At 43.1% G+C, this 16983-nt stretch overlaps 1 protein-coding gene across 1 annotated transcript in view; it reads right to left on the reverse strand.

The window, feature by feature from the left end:
- rbfox3a (RNA binding fox-1 homolog 3a) overlaps positions 1 to 16983 on the reverse strand; it is a 128895-nt gene that overhangs the window by 7464 nt on the left and 104448 nt on the right. The window contains exons 5-7 of the mRNA XM_046069695.1: positions 10614 to 10746; positions 6032 to 6071; positions 5775 to 5839 (exon numbers count right to left, since the gene is read on the reverse strand). Coding sequence (XP_045925651.1) covers positions 5775 to 5839; positions 6032 to 6071; positions 10614 to 10746 — 238 coding nt within the window. The remainder of the gene's footprint in view (positions 1 to 5774; positions 5840 to 6031; positions 6072 to 10613; positions 10747 to 16983) is intronic.

Raw genomic sequence — 16983 nt, forward strand, 5'->3', positions numbered from 1 at the left:
TATAGTAGTGTTAATGATAACAATCGTAATGTTAATGATTATAATAACAATAATAACAATAGGACTAGTAACAATAGTTGTTGTAGCAGAGGGTGTCGAGCAGGAACACAGGGACAGCAGGTGACCCGCAGCCACAGATCCAGACTCCACAGCTCCAGAGCCAGAAACACCTGCAGGAAGTGATAGGAGGAGAGAGGAGAGGGACGAGAAAGCACAAGACCACCGGAAAGGGGAGAAGTTGTGTTAGTAACATGCAATAATGGTCAGTACATCATAGGAAATCCCCCGGCAGTCTAGGCCTATAGCAGCATAACTAAGGGGTGGTTCAAGACTCACCTGAGCCAGCCCTAACTATAAGCTTTATCAAAGAGGAAAGTCTTAAGCCTACTCTTAAATGTGGAGATGGTGTCTGCCTCCTGAACCCAAACTGGAACCTGGTTCCACAGGAGAGGAGCTTGATAGCTGAACGCTCTGGCTCCTAGTCTACTTTTGGAGACTCTAGGAACCACAAGTAACCCTGCATTCTAGGAGCGCAGTGTTCTGGTGGGGTAGTAAAGTACTATGAGCTCTTTAAGATAAGATGGTTCCTGACCATTAAGAGCTTTGTCGGTAAGAAGAATGATTTTAAATTCTATTCTGGATTTTACTGGAAGCCAATGCAGAGACGCTAAAACAGGAGAAATGTGATCTCTTTTCCTGGTTCCTGTCAGAACACGAGCTGCAGCATTCTGAGAGTCTTAATGGACTTTTTCGAGCAGCCTGATAATAAGGAATTGCAGTAATCCAGCCTAGAAGTAACAAATGCATGGACTAGTTTTTCTGCATCATTTTTAGACAGGATGTTCCTGATTTTCGCAATATTACGTAGGTGAAAAAATGCGGTCCTTGAAATTTGCAGGACATGTCCTGATCAAAAATAACTCCAAGATTCCTCACAGTGGTGCTGGAGGCCCAGGCGATCAGATGCCTCCCTGATGGCATTGCAGGATAAATACGTATCTGCCTGTTCTTCTCAGCATTGAGGAGACCATTCATTCTGACCTAATCACCAGCTGTCTTCTGCTTTAGCCAAATGTTTCACAAAACTCAGTTTCTGTGTTTTCATCTTATTTAAGTTGCTTGACCTTGTTTCCATGTTGGAGGCTTTTTGGCCACAAGTCTTCCATGAAGGCCACTTCTGACCAGACTTCTCCAGACAGTAGATGCATGTAACAGGGTCCCACTGTCTTCTGTCAGTTCTGAGATGATGGCACTACTGGACATCATTCATCTGCAGCGGGTTCTTTGGCCGACCACTGCGTCTATGGTCCTCAGCATTGCCCGTTTCATTGTGTTTCTTCAAAAGGGAGACAGCACATCTGGAAACCCCTGTCTGCCTTGAAATGTCTGCCGGGGAGAGACCTTGCTGATGCAGTGTAACTACCTTGTGTCTTTGCTGTGCCCAGTCTTGCCATGGTGTATGACTTTTGACAGTAAAATCTCTTCAGCAGCATCACCTTGTTAGCTGAGTTTGGCTGTTCCTCACCCAGTTGTATTCCTCCTACAAAGCTGTTTCTGTTTCAGTTAATAATCATGTTTCAACCTACATATTGACTGGGTGATCTTTTGCACCTGTCTGGTATAGTTGTTTAAACACACACCTGGCAATATGTTTACAAAATACCTGACTTTGTGCAAGTGTACCTAGAAGAATCTATGCTGTTTTGAAGACAAAGGGTGGTCACAACAAATATTGATGTTATTTAGATTTTTCTTCTGTTGACTCACTTAATATACTTTGTAAATTGATAAATATTATTATTATTATTAACATATTTTTTGAAAGCATTCTTATTTTCTTACGGCATATTTTACACACCTGCCTTTTGCACACAAAGCTTTTGCACATTACCGTACATGTACATGGTACCCTCAGAAAGAGGAGGAATCACTGGGAATAACGTTACCACCAGCTGGTCCTGGAGCTTTGTCTGGATAATGGTCAGTTTATGGCTTATTTTAGGATGAGCAGGGGACAGTTTCAAAATCTGCAGTCAATTGTCGGACCTGGCATCATATATATAGCCTCTTACTACGGGGTGTCTGTTGGTCTTGCCGAGTGGCTGAGCATTTGCTTGGGTAAAATTTTGTTTGTTTTAACATCAATGTTATATTTTGGCTTTAGGCTCAGTCTACTCTTTCTCTAACAGCAGACTGATGTTCTGACAGCTGATATGAGACTTTTTACTTTGTAACTAGCTAAACGTTACAATGATCATGTTTCTAAAAGTATGCTACTAGTTAACTATTACTTAAATGAATTTTAAATGAATGAAAACAACTTACCCAAAATCTCAAGCACCGCACTAATTTGATTCCAGACCTACAGTTTTCTGTTCAAATCATGCTGGGGAAATTCATATAGCGCCAGCATCCAGAATCAGCCATCTGATTGGACAATGGGGGAAAAACATCAATGACATCAGGTGCTTTTCTGCTCTGAGCTGGAGTTTATTCAACTCGAGTGCTCATCTGAAACACCAGGCAACCAGGGTGCCTTAGCAGCTCACAAAACACTTACTGCCTATACAGAACCTCAGGAAAAAGACGCCTCTCACTGCAAAAACGCGTTCTGTCTGATCGTTGCTTAAGGGTTGTTTCAGAGCTAGTGCTGTTTGAGAAATGATGGAAGACAGACAAGGTGAATTTAATGGTCAATAGTAATCTATTTGCTTCCTTTTACCTGGTCTCAAGTGTAGATAGCGGTAGTTTAGTGGTAGTCTGGTGTGTGTATGTCTGTGTGTGTGTGTACTCTAAGACACATATAATTTCTCAATCCCCAGCCCATCCACTCTGTATAAGACCTTTCTTATCCGACAATAGTCTAAAAGATGAAATGGGAAGAGGGAGTGGAGGGGGATATACTAGCCATCAGCCAAAGATAGAACAAATAATAATAACTGAGAAAGAGAAAAGGTGTGTGAAAAAGAAATAGGAAGGAAAAAAGTCTCATGGAGAGAGACGTGCCCCTTCACCTGCTCCTCTGTTCTGTTCATAATTCTCCCAAGCATGCCCCTCGCTGCTTGCCTCTGATAAATCTTCCATTATCAGTAGGCCTACAGGCTCCTGCTGTGGCTGGTTCTTATCAACCCTGACTTGCCCAATCTTCCTCAGATTAGCTCCCCAAGCACCTTAATACACACACAACTAGACAACAGTAGTATCACGTGCGTGCAACACTCACACACATGAGCGCGCACACACATACACATGCGCGCGCACACACATACACATGCGCGCGCACACACATACACACACACACACGCACACACACACACACACACACACACACACACACACACACACACACACTTTAACAATTTATTTATGTCACATACACAAGGACACAAATACTGGAGGCGCAGCAGAGAACACCCATAAGACTGTGGACCAGCAGCCCAGATCTCCACAGTACAAAGCACACAGCAGTTCTCAGGGGTATGAGTAGCAGCCTCTCCTCCATATAGGATGGCTACCATTGATCTTGTGGACTTACTCACTCACTAACAGACTGCAGGCTCCCAGAGGGCTGAGGGTAGCTGCACAGGGAGAAGAGCAGCAGGGGGATCACAGGTAGGTGGTGAGAGGGAGTGCCAAAGGGAATGACAATTAATAGATGGAGTGGCTCAAATCACCTGCCTTTGCTGTCCTTTAGTTTGTGTACACATATTGTTCCACAGCACTATGGTAGGATGGTAAATTGTCTTTAGTTCTGGTCCTCATCTGTCCAGGTGAGCCTCCGTGGAGATTTTGGGCTGTATATAGTACAACAACATCTGCTCCTGGTGCCTGTACCACAAAGCAAGATTAGTGGCCTAGACAGTTTTCTTGGGAATTAACTCAAGTTTCTGGTATAATAAAGCTGGCTCACTGTTAACTGGAGGGAATCACCATCGTAACCTGTACTGCAGGACTAACCTGCTCCAGAGTGGGTCAACCTCAGAGGATCAGATCAGCAGATTCCGTTGAGACATTTTATAAGGCATTTCTTTATTTTTTGATTGTCTGTACTTTTCCTGTTTGCACCAAAATGTCACTATAGGAAATAATACATTTACTGTATTCTCCACTATGGAACATGGTGAAAATGTTTAAATTGCAGACCATATTTAAAAAGGCTTATTCATTAATTTAGAGTCTTTCCACCAGTATTTGGATATCATTCCTATTGTTTCTACTTCTTCTTATTGTACTGTAATATCAACAGGTATCACTGTTTCATACTATGAACGCCTATGAAATCTATCACATTAACATGCCCTTGCTCAGACTAGAAAGGAGTAAGCTGAGCCAGTTGATAACCAGCTTCATGATACCAGTCATGCAGGATCACCAATCCACAGGGGCGTTTTTGGACATGAGGGGCTGGGCTGCTTCCCAGCATTGATGCAGTTATCAGTTTCTCTTCCATGATTACAGGCAAACACAAACACTTCCTTGCTGCACCTTATTAGACAAATGCTTTCATTCTGGGCTGTCTGCTCCTGGATTTAAAACTGGATTGTTTGGAAACTTTTATCTTTTTATCTTAAATTACAAAAATAGTTCACCGATATGTGTTTATGAAAACATTCTAGACAAGTAACAAGCCACACAGTTGTTAATTCTTTATTTATTTTAGATCAACAATTTTATGTTTTTCAGGAGTTTCCAGGGTTGGTGAGCTGGATGCCCCTGATTAGCAAAAAGTAGCCTAGACCTTTAGTGATTTCTACTCTGCATATGACCATCCAGAGCTGTTGCTAATATCCAAATGGTTTTAAGGTGACATTACACTACCTGACTTACAGTCAATGGTAAACTAAACAGGTTTACTTTTAGGCTGGGTTACTGCAATTCTTTATTATTGGGCTGGTCAAATAAGTCTCTTTACACTCTCCAGCTGATCCAGAGTGCTGTAGCATGTGTACTGACAAGAAGCAGGAAAAGAGATCATATTTGCACCGATGAGTGCTGAACCATTCCTTAGTTATGCTGCTATAGGCCTACACTGCCGGGAGACTTCCTATGATGCACTGAGTTCCTCTCTCCTCTTCTCCCTCTCCATCTGTATGCATTCTTATCCCATTAGTGCATGTTACTAACTCGACTTCTTCTCTTTCCCGTTGTCTTGTAATTCGTCCCTCTCCTATCACTTTCTCTAGGTGTTTCTGGCTCTGGAGCTGTTGGATCTGTCTTTATTGTGTTTCACACAGGTATGTAAGCTCCTTATGTTATTCTGTGAAGCACATTTGTTTTGGATTGATTAAATTTCAATCTCTTTTACACATTCTTTAATTATATTTAATTTTTTTAATTTAATAATAATTAATAATTTATAATTTAATAATTTAATTTAATTATATTATAATTTAATTATTATATTTCTATACATGTCTGTTCACCAGTGAGTGGAAAATAGTTTTGAAGAGAATATTGTAGTTTATTTTGTTTCACACAAAGAAAACAATAATATGAAGCCGCTTCTGTTCCTGCAATTGTAAAAAAGTGCAATTGTTCCATGATTGATCTACAAGACATCATCACATTGAGTGTCGGATTCACTTCTTTAGAGTTAAGAAGGAACTGAGCCACCGTCCATAAAAATGCCTTTGCACATCTCTGGTGAGGTTTTAAGGCAGGTATGGTATCCAATGTGTTTTGAGAAATGTTCAATGTGAATACATTCATAACTACTGACAATGAAACAGAGTACCTTTAAGTGATCCTCAGAAGGGTAAAGGAAACCAACATACCTGTCACTGTATGCAGCTGCAGCATTACCAGCTGGTTGGGCATATCTGTAAGCTGCATACCCTCCCTGAGCAGAGACAGAGGAATGCAATATCAGCTCAAATTAGGAACTCAAGACCGTCACCAAAATGGTGCAAATACAACAATTAACTTTAGGTAAAGGTACAGGTAAGGGAAAGCATTAGATCAAATGCTCAAGACACTCAGTACCACATTAGTTTCTTGATTGAAAATAGTGAATAACTAGATTTTGACTTACATATATTTCTGCCCCATAAAAGCCATCCTGGTAGACCACACTGTTGACAGAGATATCAAACATTAAGCATTTTTTTCAGCATTGAAGTAAAATTAAATGAAAGGGAAATGTTTTAGGTAAGAATCTTGTAACTAAAGAAATACAAGTACCAAATGAATTTCCTGTCTGTCCTGACATTGTGTCGGTAGTTCACATCAACTAAAATGTAATGTGTAGGAGATTCAGTTGGTGTTTATGTAAGCGGGTTTAAGTCTTGAGAGATAGCTCTAATCAATTATTACAAGCTAACTAAATAATTAGTAATTTAGCTGATGTTTTTATCCAAAGCAATTTTTGCTATATATGTCAGAGGTCACACGCCTCTGGAGCAACTAGGTGTTAAGTGTCTTGCTGTGGGACACCATTGGTGGATGTCGTAGTGAGAACTGAACCAGGGTCTCCCACACTAGAGGCATATGTCTTATCCACAGTGCCATCACCATACCTAAGCTAATTCAGACAACTCCAACTCAGGGTTTTCACCCAGAGAATTTACAGTAAGTACAGTATCAGAAGTGATTGTCCCACCTATTGTCTCCACCTCTCTACAAGAGGGTTCCCATTTCAAACATAAACCTACAAGTTCACCAGGTGCCCTAGTTTTCTAACGCAGTGCGCCATGGTATTCACCCAGCACCCGCAAACCTTTTCATTGGACCAATCAAAGGTACGTAACATTTTAGTATTATTAAGAGGGAGAGCGCTGACCTGGGCTGAGGCTGTGAATGTGAGTTCCCCATTTTCTGCCATGACTTTGGGGGAGTTTGACGCCATGATACAGGAGGTTTTTGATCAACCAGATCACTGTGGTGACGCTGCTAGTCGCCTGCTAGACCTGCAGCAGGGGTCTAGGAGTGTCGACAACTACTCGGTAGAGTTCGGAACACTGGCCGCTGACACCAGCTGGACTGTATTGGCCGCCCTGAGAGAGGTCTACCGGAAGGGCATAAATGAGAGGATTATGCGAGTTGGCTTCTAGAGATGACCCCTCAAACCTAAATTCTCTGCTTTCATTGGCTATACGCTTTGACAACTGCCTGTGTGAGCGACGCATGGAACGAAGTACCTAGTCTATAACCACCTCTCTCTCTCGCCATCCGCTAGCCTTCACTCCTGTTCACCACGAGGTTTAAGTCCCTGCACGGCCACCAGCTGCTAGTTCAGAACGTGAACCCATGTCGTTGGGCCGGGCTCGCCTGTCTCCAGCAGAGCGCCTCCGCCTAAGGAATTCTGGTGAGTGACTCCCAGCCACCTTGTGCACCCCACACTTACCCCTGCCTGTCATAATCTTAGTGGACTCTAGTGCTGAGGGGAACTTTTTGGACTGCTCAGGAAGGTTTTTCCACAGAACTGCTCTCAGAACCCAGTACAGCCAGGGCCTTGGATGGTCCTATTTCACCCACAACACTGTCCCCACTGAGTTAGTTTTGTCCAGCAACCATCATGAGAGCATCCCCTATTTCTACATTTATTTATGTCAACTGTATGTTTGTCTACGTGTAGTACCTTATCACCAAAGCAAATTCCTCATATGTGTAAAACACTAATTGGCAATAAATCTCCTTCTGATTCTGATTCTCCTGCAGAGGGAGCCATTACCCCACTCAGCCCAGAATCCCCTGATCTGTCCAATGTCCCATCTGAGTATCATGATCTGAAAAGAGGATCTAGCTGTGTCTCTTCCACCACATAGGCCCTACGACTGCAAAAATAAACTGCTCCCTGGCGCACCACATCCTGCCAGACTTTACAGCATTTCCCACCATGAGAGAGAGGCGACGGAGAACTATATCAGTGACTCTCTAAAAGCAAGCCTGATACATCCATCCTCTTCCCCTTTTGGAGCTGGGTTCTTTTTTGTGCAATGTCTCAACAACATAACCATCAAAAACAAATATCCTCTGCCTCTGCAAGAGGCTCTTAGTTAAAGCTGAAAAATGTAAGTTCCACTTCAAATCCGTAAGTTTCCTGGGCTACATCATTGAGAGCGGGCAGATGAAGGCAAACCTGAAGAAAATGCGCTGAGGGCCCATTTCTACAGGCATTTCATTAGGGACTACAGCAAGGTAGCAGCTCAACTCACACAGCTTACCTCGGTTAAGAACACTTATTCCTGGACCCCTGAGGCACAAGTAGTCTTTTCCAAACTCAAGACTCACATCCGCCCCCGTTCTAGCCAATCCAGATCCTGCTAAGCAGTTTATTATGGAAGTAGATGCATCAGACAGTGGGGTGGGGGCCATTCCAATCTAGATTGGAAAATGCACCCTTGTGACTTTTTCTCTCTTTGCTTAAGTCCGGCCGAGAAATTATGATGTGGGCAACAGAGAGCTACTAGCGGTCAAGCTAGCTCTTGAAGAGTGGCGCCATTGGTTAGAGGGCACAGAGCAACCAGAGAAATAAAACCCCAACTCAACTTCCAGTCAGCGTCAGATCGTCCGTTAACCCACAGTGGTAACAAGCGCTAAGGCCCAGATCTAGTTTCTAGATTGTAAGAGTTTCTTTGATCCAGTTTGTGAGCTTGTACTGACTGCCTGTGTTTTTTGCTTCTACTCAGATCCCAGCTCCGAGTGTGAAGATGCTGCTTGCCAGTCCTGTCCTGAGGGTTTTGAGCTCTGATTTCATCAGTCTGCCTGCTCTCCGCCCCCAGCACACTGTCAATAAATCTATCTAAGTTTGAACCTAACCCGCCTTGTGTCCACTCTTGGATCCTCTCGGCTGCCATACCAGTGAACTCTTCATCTGGGGTCAGGATCAAGTCCAGGGTCTATATTTTTCCTCTTTGAATATTAATCCATCTTTGTTGTTAATGTTGTCACTTGGTCAAATGATCTACCCATATTTAAACAGTCAAACATTGACTTTGCCTACCACCAATAGTGTTACCATGCTCAATGAGATCTGTATAAATATTTGGTACAATTTAAGATTAATTTTTCTGGATCAGCTAAGTAGAATTGGATAATTTCCAATGGCACACCTGACTATCTTTTATGAGCATGGCACAGTGGTTGAAAAACAAGGCTTCCAAATAACTTCATTAGCCTTTTTTGTAACAAAATGTGGCTTTTGTCTGTACTGCTGCCTGGTGTTTCGGAAAATACTGCCCCAGACTATATTTCAGCAAATAAAGCCTCTGTGCATGCTTGTAGCTCATATACCACCTTCACAATGCTTTCTTGAGCGAGCATAAATAAAGACACAAATAAATGCATTTTGGGTGGTGTACGACTGTCCACATAGATGTGGATCTATGTGGATGTTTGTGGACAAGAGCCAGTGATGAAATTTACATCATATCCAGACATCAACCCTTGAGTAACCTGGATGCATCATACATTTTCACTAATGGTCATACCAAACTCATAATTAGCGCACATCAGTGCTACATTTCACTCAGTTTGAAGCTACTTCACATCCAAACCAAGCAGCACAATGTATTCTCTTTCAATGATGTATTTATTCTTTATTTTTCAAAATAAAACATTATGAGCAGTTTTAGTTTTTTGTTGTGTAAAACTATGTCACAATCCTGGTCTGAGTGTGTCTGTAGGTTTTGAGTTTGTGTTGATGCTTATTTTGGTCTGTTTCCCTATAATGTTTGGAGTTTGCCTGTGTTATTCAGCTAGTAAGTCTGCTTGATCTGTTCTGTGTTTTGAGCTTGACTGCTTGGCTGCTTCCTATTTTTTTCTTGTCTTGTGTTTAGTTGCTGACGTCTTGTGTTCAGTCTCCCTGTTTGCTGTTCTGGATTTACCTTAACGTCATGGACTGTATGGTTTTTGCGCTGTATGGATTCAGCCTTGCTTGGACTTTTCTCTGCACCATTTCGTGTGTGCCTTAAGTTCTGTAAGTGTGAAATAAACATTTGCATGCACACACACATTTGGGCTCAAACCTGTCAATCACTCGACAGTTCCTGCTAAACTGCTAAAAGCTTGATCAAAGAAAATTTATTTGCATTACCACTATACAATAAATGACTAATTGAGTTGTTCCATGTGGTTAACTGTGCCATTCGTCCAGTAATCTTTTGTCTTTCAACCCTAAAATGCGCTCTCAGACAGTTATTCTCTTTTTCTCTCTCCATTTATGCCCATTCACTTGGTCTTTTGCTTTCTCAGAAGCAGGCACACTGGAGTGTGCAGGACAGGTTATAACAATCCATTCACAGCTGAATTAAAAAACGACATATTAGAAAAAAAGAGACTAATTTGGCCATTCTGGAATCAAAGAGCAATTTTCTGTACTATTACAAGATGGCCTTTTTGTTTTTCACTCACCCTTCTCCTGTTACTACATGTGTGTATGTATAGGTTTGTGTGTGAGTGTTTCAGCTTTTGTGTTTGAGTAACACTGTGAACTCGATTTGTGCAGTAACGTGTTTTCAGTGTTGGAGATCTGTCATTCAGTGTTTATTTGATTATGTGTGTTTGTTTCAGTTTTGTGTGTGTGTGTGTGTGTATGTGTGTGTGTGTGTGTGTGTGTATGTGTGTGTGTGTGTGTGTGTGTATGTGTGTGTGTGTGTGTGTTAGCAGCCACTCACGCTCCATAGGCAGGGATAGGTGGAGGAGGAGGTGCAGTGCGGAATGTGTTGTAAACAGCTCGGCCCCTCCCTCTCAAATGGGCCCCTCTATAAGTCATGGCTGCTGCTGTACTGTGGTATGGAAACCCTGTCACTAAGAGAGAGACATTCAAACACAGAGAGGAGAGAAGTACAATATGTTGCTACATTAATGTTTTTATTTTTATGCAATAAAATCACTCCTAAACATTTAAAAGATATGGCTACCATTATGCTATGCTTATTGTCTACAAATCCCTGAAAAGACTGAAATCAAAAATGTGTTAATCTCTAAAAATGACTCTCAAACATATTTTTCTTTTTATAAATACTCAGTATTTTTTTAAAACAGCTGTAGTTTTGACAAACATTATGCAAACAGGAGGAACATCTGCAATTGTTGGGGACTATTTTCAGCTGCATATTAAGACATATTATAACATGTCACCCAGTACAACGGTGTAAAAAACAATGGACAGAGAATAAAATATATTGGACTTTGGATAAACATACAGTACTTACTCGTAGAATACATAAATTATTAGTTTGGGCCTGTACATGGGGTTTGTGGACCACCAGATCCACAAAAAGAAACCTTAACGGAAACATTGGAAATTAGGGTGTGACTGATGTGGATTTGGAAGTTGCCATGTTTTGTACTTCACTATATTCACTAAAATGTATAAAATAAGACAAGATCTGTCCCTCAAATTAATTACTTTTCTAAAAGGAAACACACATTAGCAGCATCTTGACTCTTAGCTCAGGACTTTTTTAGATTGTTTCACGGACAACAAAGATGAGAAGATTTCCACTCTTGTGCCTTACAGATAATAAATGTTTCTGTTTTAAAGATATGATGGTGAAGTTTTTCTAAATAAATACAGTAACTCACAGGGCACTTCTCATCAAATATAGGACATGAAAGATCATTCTGACACTAAGAAAAGTGATGGATTGATTGTGTTTAAACAAATGAAAGAACATGTCCTAAATGAAGATATTCTACTGATTTAGACAAAAGTAATGAGTCTTAATTTTGGTCAAAATTAAAAAGATCGATCACACCTGCAACTTGAGCAAATTCAAATGTGTTTACTTCTGAAGAACTGGACAGGATAAAGCAAAACAAAAGGATGCAGGGATAGGTAGGATGGAACAACAGGATATGTTCATGGGATAAAAGACTGATGGAGAGAGCTGAGCTGGCAGAGACAGTAAGAGAGGCACTGTGTGGAGGTTCAGCTCAGTGTTTGGCAGCAGGGACACAAAGCAGATGGCCTGTATTTTTTGGAGTGGTAGTTTCAGTCTATGGCCATCCTTCATTATGCATATACACACAAACACACACAAGGGTCACTCTTACAGGCACGGGTTGGCATGGTGATGTGATGTAATGTGAGCTGGTTCAGCAAGGCCTTCACAATCACGCACACGCAAACACAAACACACACACACCTACACACACATGCTTGTTGCATGAACCCAATGCATTCCCTAGCCTCTTACCCTAATCTTAACCATCAAACCTAAATGCCTAAACTTAACCCCAACCCTACCCCTAACCTTAGACTAATTGTAACCTGAACCCCAAAACCATGTCTTCACCGTCAAAAAACATATGGGGACCCTTTTTGTCCCCCGGGGAGACTTGAGTCCCCTTTGGTTGGTGTGCATTCAGGTTAGTCTCCACTGGATATAAGCACATAAAACACATGCACATGCACACGCACACGCACACACACACACACACACACACGTGCGTCAGGATTCAGGACTGTGTGCAATCCCTGCTAAAATGGTACAACGTAGATTAGTTCTCTGGATTCTGGGCATTCATGTCTTTTGTAGTGGCATCTATAAATTATGCACCCAACATGATATTCTGATGTGCAGAATATATAAGCAAGCACAGTTGGAAGAAACAAATTGCAAATAAATAATACACAAGCATGATTTTAAAAACACTGAGGCTCCCAGTCCCCACCCACTCTGAAAACTTTTACACCAAAGATAAAGTTTACATTTTTCAGTTAAATTGTTAGTTTTTCTCAATTGTATGTACACTAACACTGATCACATACCAACTGTCTGAACTAATTCTACTAAAATGCATGCACACATTCATTAATAAAATCTCACATGGAAAACAGTACCATTCAAAACATGAAAACATTTCTTTGACTTTCTTGCCTTTGACTCCGCACATACGCAAACAAATGTTGCAAAATTGTTCAGTTAGCAATCAGAGCTTTAGCAATGAAAGGGCCACAGGTGAGCTCTGTTTTGGAGCACGGATGCCAACATACTGTAGGAGAGAGATGCCTAGCGAGACGACTGAGAGAATGAGTAGGAGGAAGAGCTAGACCAAACTGCAAACTGCCCACCAGAAGTGGAAATTAACTCATTCACACACCAATGGCACAGCCATTTGAGGTTAAGTGTCTTGCACAAGGACACTTCGACATGCAGACTGGAGGAGCCGGGCTTTGTACCACTCAACTTCTGACAAGTAGAAGAGCGCTGTACTCCCAAAGAGATGCCCAGGTACATTGTCATCATAAATGGAAAACGATTGGGGGAGATTCTGATTGGGGGAGATTCTCATTGGCCTCGTGTCCTGCCCCTGGAGCCCGGGCATCGGGGGTGCTGTGGGGTTGGTGACGGCCTTGCCTGATCTGGGGTGGGTCGGGGGGGTCGGGGCTCCCCTGGCGTGGGGGCCCGCTCTTGACCTAGGGATCTGGGGACTCGGGCTTGTGGCTTTTGCTCATTTCTGGGCGGGTGGTGTGTCCCTGGGCCTGGGGGCCCGTGGTCTCCTCTCCTCGCCTGGGCCCTCTTCGGCAGGGGTGGGGCTCCCGCTGCTTCCCCCTGCCAGCTCTCTCACAGTAGAGGCATTCGGGAGTCTCTGGGGCGCATTGCCGGTGTTGTCGGGGTAGGTTTTGGTGCTCCTCCTTGGGGGTGCTTGACTGGGAGGGCGTGGCCCCCGTCCAGGGATGAGATCGGCCTCGGGGGCTGCTGGCACTGCCTGCACTCTGGGGAGGGATGCCTCTGGCTGGGCTGGATGCCTTCTCCCGCGTTATTGCTCCCTGGCGGCAGGGAGCTTCCTGGCACGGCTTTTCCCGGATACAGCTTCCCCCGGGACATGCGGTCTGGGGTCCTTTGTGCTTTGGGGGGTCGCAGGGTGCCCTGGCTTATGGGGGTGGGGGTCTCTGCACGGGTTGAGTCCGGGGGAGGCATTTCCTTGTTGGCTTGGAGGGACCAGTTTGCGTCCCTGTTTTGCTTCGTTGGCCTCGGATCCGTGCTTCCCCATTTCTCTGTCGGCCAGTTGTTGGACCCCTCTGGATACTGAGGTATATAGTTAGTTTTCGGGATGTGCAGTGTGGGTGTGGGGCAGGGCTGTGCTCCGGTTTGTTCTGGGTTTGTGCCTGAAGTTCTCGGCCCTTGACGGGTGGGTGGGTTGGTGGTGGCATGCAGCTGAGCTAGTTGATTTTGCCTCGTTGCTGGTTTGGCTGGTGTTGCACGGTGGCCGGGGGGCGTGCTGGGCATGGGGGATGTCGGCTGGCACCGGCGGCCTTAGTCTTTTCCGGCGGTTGGGGGGACGGCGGACTTTTATTGGCGGGTGCACGATGACCTGTGCGACGCGTTTGCTGCCGGGCTGGGATTTGCTGCTGGTGTTTCTCTCTGCTGGCTTTCGCTGTCGTGTTGTTCCGCTTGTTCTCTCTCGTTTGCCCGACCTCACATGCGGGATTCGCAGGGGGGCTGCTGGGCATTGGGTGTCGCCGTGCTCGCGCAGTGTGCGCGTTGGGCTCGTCCCTTGTGCATTGGTGTTGATGATTGCGTGGCATTTGGGCATTTTGGTTGTTCGCTGCGCGGCGGTGGGGTGCTGGGTGGGGGGGGAGCACTGGTCCATGTTGTGTGTGCGCCGCGGTCGGTTCGGGCGCTGCTCTTCCGCGGGTTAAGCTTCTTGCGTTCCGTCGGCATTACGTTGTCAACTGGCATTTGGGTCGGGGTCTTCTGCGTTAGCATCGCGGTGCATCTGGGAGTCTTTGTTTTTTTGATTGATATATTTTTTTTCTTTCTCCCACCCCTATTGGCTACTGGGGTTCTTGCCTGCCTGTTGCTGGGGTAGGTGTGGCACAGTCGTGGCGTCCCACTCTCACTAACAACTACATTCTTTAACAGGCTTATGTGCACACACATACAGACACATTCACCCACACGCACACATACAACACACAAACAAATTTAGGTTATCCCTGGTAGAATTATTCCTGATGCTTTTCTTTCAGTTACTTATTTAAATTAATTATTATTCCAGCTCTTGTTGCTGTGCTGTGTTGCTTATTTAGTGTGCTGGACTGTTTCTTGTTTTCATTTTTCTCTTAGTTGTCTTACTATGTCAGCTGTTTATTGCTGCTGTTCGGCTGGTTGTCTTTTACTATTATTATTATTTTTATTGTTTGTTTTTGTTTGTTTGTTGTTTTTCTCCTCCCCAAGCCCCCCTCTCTGTTCTATTGCAGTTTTCATTACTTTCTGCAATTGGTGTTTCCCTCTCCTATTCCCTGTTGTCCGCACCTTCCATCCCCCTTCTCTTACAGGTCTTGTCCTTTCTCTGTGCTGTCTGTTTGTGCCCCTCATCCCCGTGTCTGCCCTCCTGTCCGGCCCGGTGACAAATCAATACATAATTAAATAAATAATAAAACAGACAGAGGAGTATATTAATACTCTCTTGTTAAAGTAAAATCTGTCTGGCACAATATGGTATCCAGGTCATCATACTCTATACCAGGCTGCTGGGCAGGACAGGTTTAAAAAAAAAAAAAATAAAAAAAATAAAATAAAAAAAATACATAAAAAGTCCAATTTGACAACTAAAAAAAAAAAAAATAAAACAAAATAAATAAAAAAATAAAAAATAAATGAAAAATGGTAAATGAACTGTACTTATATAGCACCTTTTTAGTCTAGTCAAAAATGCTTGTGTATGCTGTCATTTTAGTTCTTAGAAAGAAAATAAAATCTGAATTGGCCAAAATCAGGTCAGACCTTTCTAAAATCAATTATTGGAATCAGCCAGGAAAAATATAATTTGTGCATCTCTTACTATAGCTAACACACCGATGAGCCTGTGTGTGAACTGATATTAGGCTAATACCGTAAATCTACCGTTGTGTTGGGTTTTGAGCATTATGATGTTGTGCTGTTAAATATCTATGTAACAAATGTCCTCTGTCCCAGAAGAAACTTAAAATACTATGTAGAGGATGCAAGTTAATTAGGATAATATGACCACGTGGTGAACCTATGAACCCAAGTTGTATTTAAACAACTATTGCTTTATTTTTGCTGTATTATTTGTGTCCCCTTCAAAAATTGCTCTTGAGAAATTTTATGTCTATTGTCCCCCCCAACTGTTAGATGAAATCTATGCCCATGCCCATTAGCACTCATTCATAATACAGATGGCAGAGGCTGCCATGCAACTGGTGCGAACTGCTCATCAGAAATGAACTAACATTCAGACACACCTACACTAAGCACCAACCTTATGATCAGTGGACAGCCCGCTCTACTTCCTGAGCAGCCTCCTCTGTGGGACACTGTAAGTTGCTGCTCTGGGGTGTGTTTCCCAAAAGCATCGTTGCTAACTAGTAGCAACATTCTTGGTTGGAACTATGCAGTTTCGACACAATTGTTTTCCAAAACCCTAGTTCAAACTATGGAGGTAACTAAGTGGGTAACTTACATGTTACGAACAATCGTTAAGAGACGCAGATGTTCCCCGAAACCATAGTTCTGACGAACGTTCGCACCAACTGTGGTTAAGTTGCATAGTTTGAACTACAGCTCCTGACCTGTGGTTAGAAGCTTAGTTCACTGTGACTACATCACAGATAGCAGAAAATGCAATGTGTCATAATGGCATAATGTGTCCTAAGCAGGGAATGTTAGATAATCCTTTTCTCATAGATTACTCATCTGTTAATATTAGTCACCCAGTACAAAGGTTAAAGGACAAAATGGAGAATGTAAAGACACAACGTTTAATATTACCTTAATGTAGGATACTTTTCCAGGCCTCTGAGGAATTCAATTCAATTCAATTCAATTTTATTTATATAGCGCCAAATCACAACAACAGTTATCTCACAGCGCTTTTCATAAAAGAGCAGGTCTAGACCGTACTCTGTGATGATATTTACAGAAGCCCAACAGTTCCCACCAAGAGCAAGCACTAGGCGACAGAGACAAGGAAAAACTTCCTTTTAAGAGGCAGAAACCTCGAGCAGAACCATGGCTCAGGGTGGGCGGCCATCTGCCTCGACCGGTTGGGGTGAGAGAGAGAGAGAGA

This window comes from Micropterus dolomieu, linkage group LG14 (genome assembly GCF_021292245.1).
Source record: "Micropterus dolomieu isolate WLL.071019.BEF.003 ecotype Adirondacks linkage group LG14, ASM2129224v1, whole genome shotgun sequence".
Lineage (NCBI taxonomy): Eukaryota > Metazoa > Chordata > Actinopteri > Centrarchiformes > Centrarchidae > Micropterus > Micropterus dolomieu.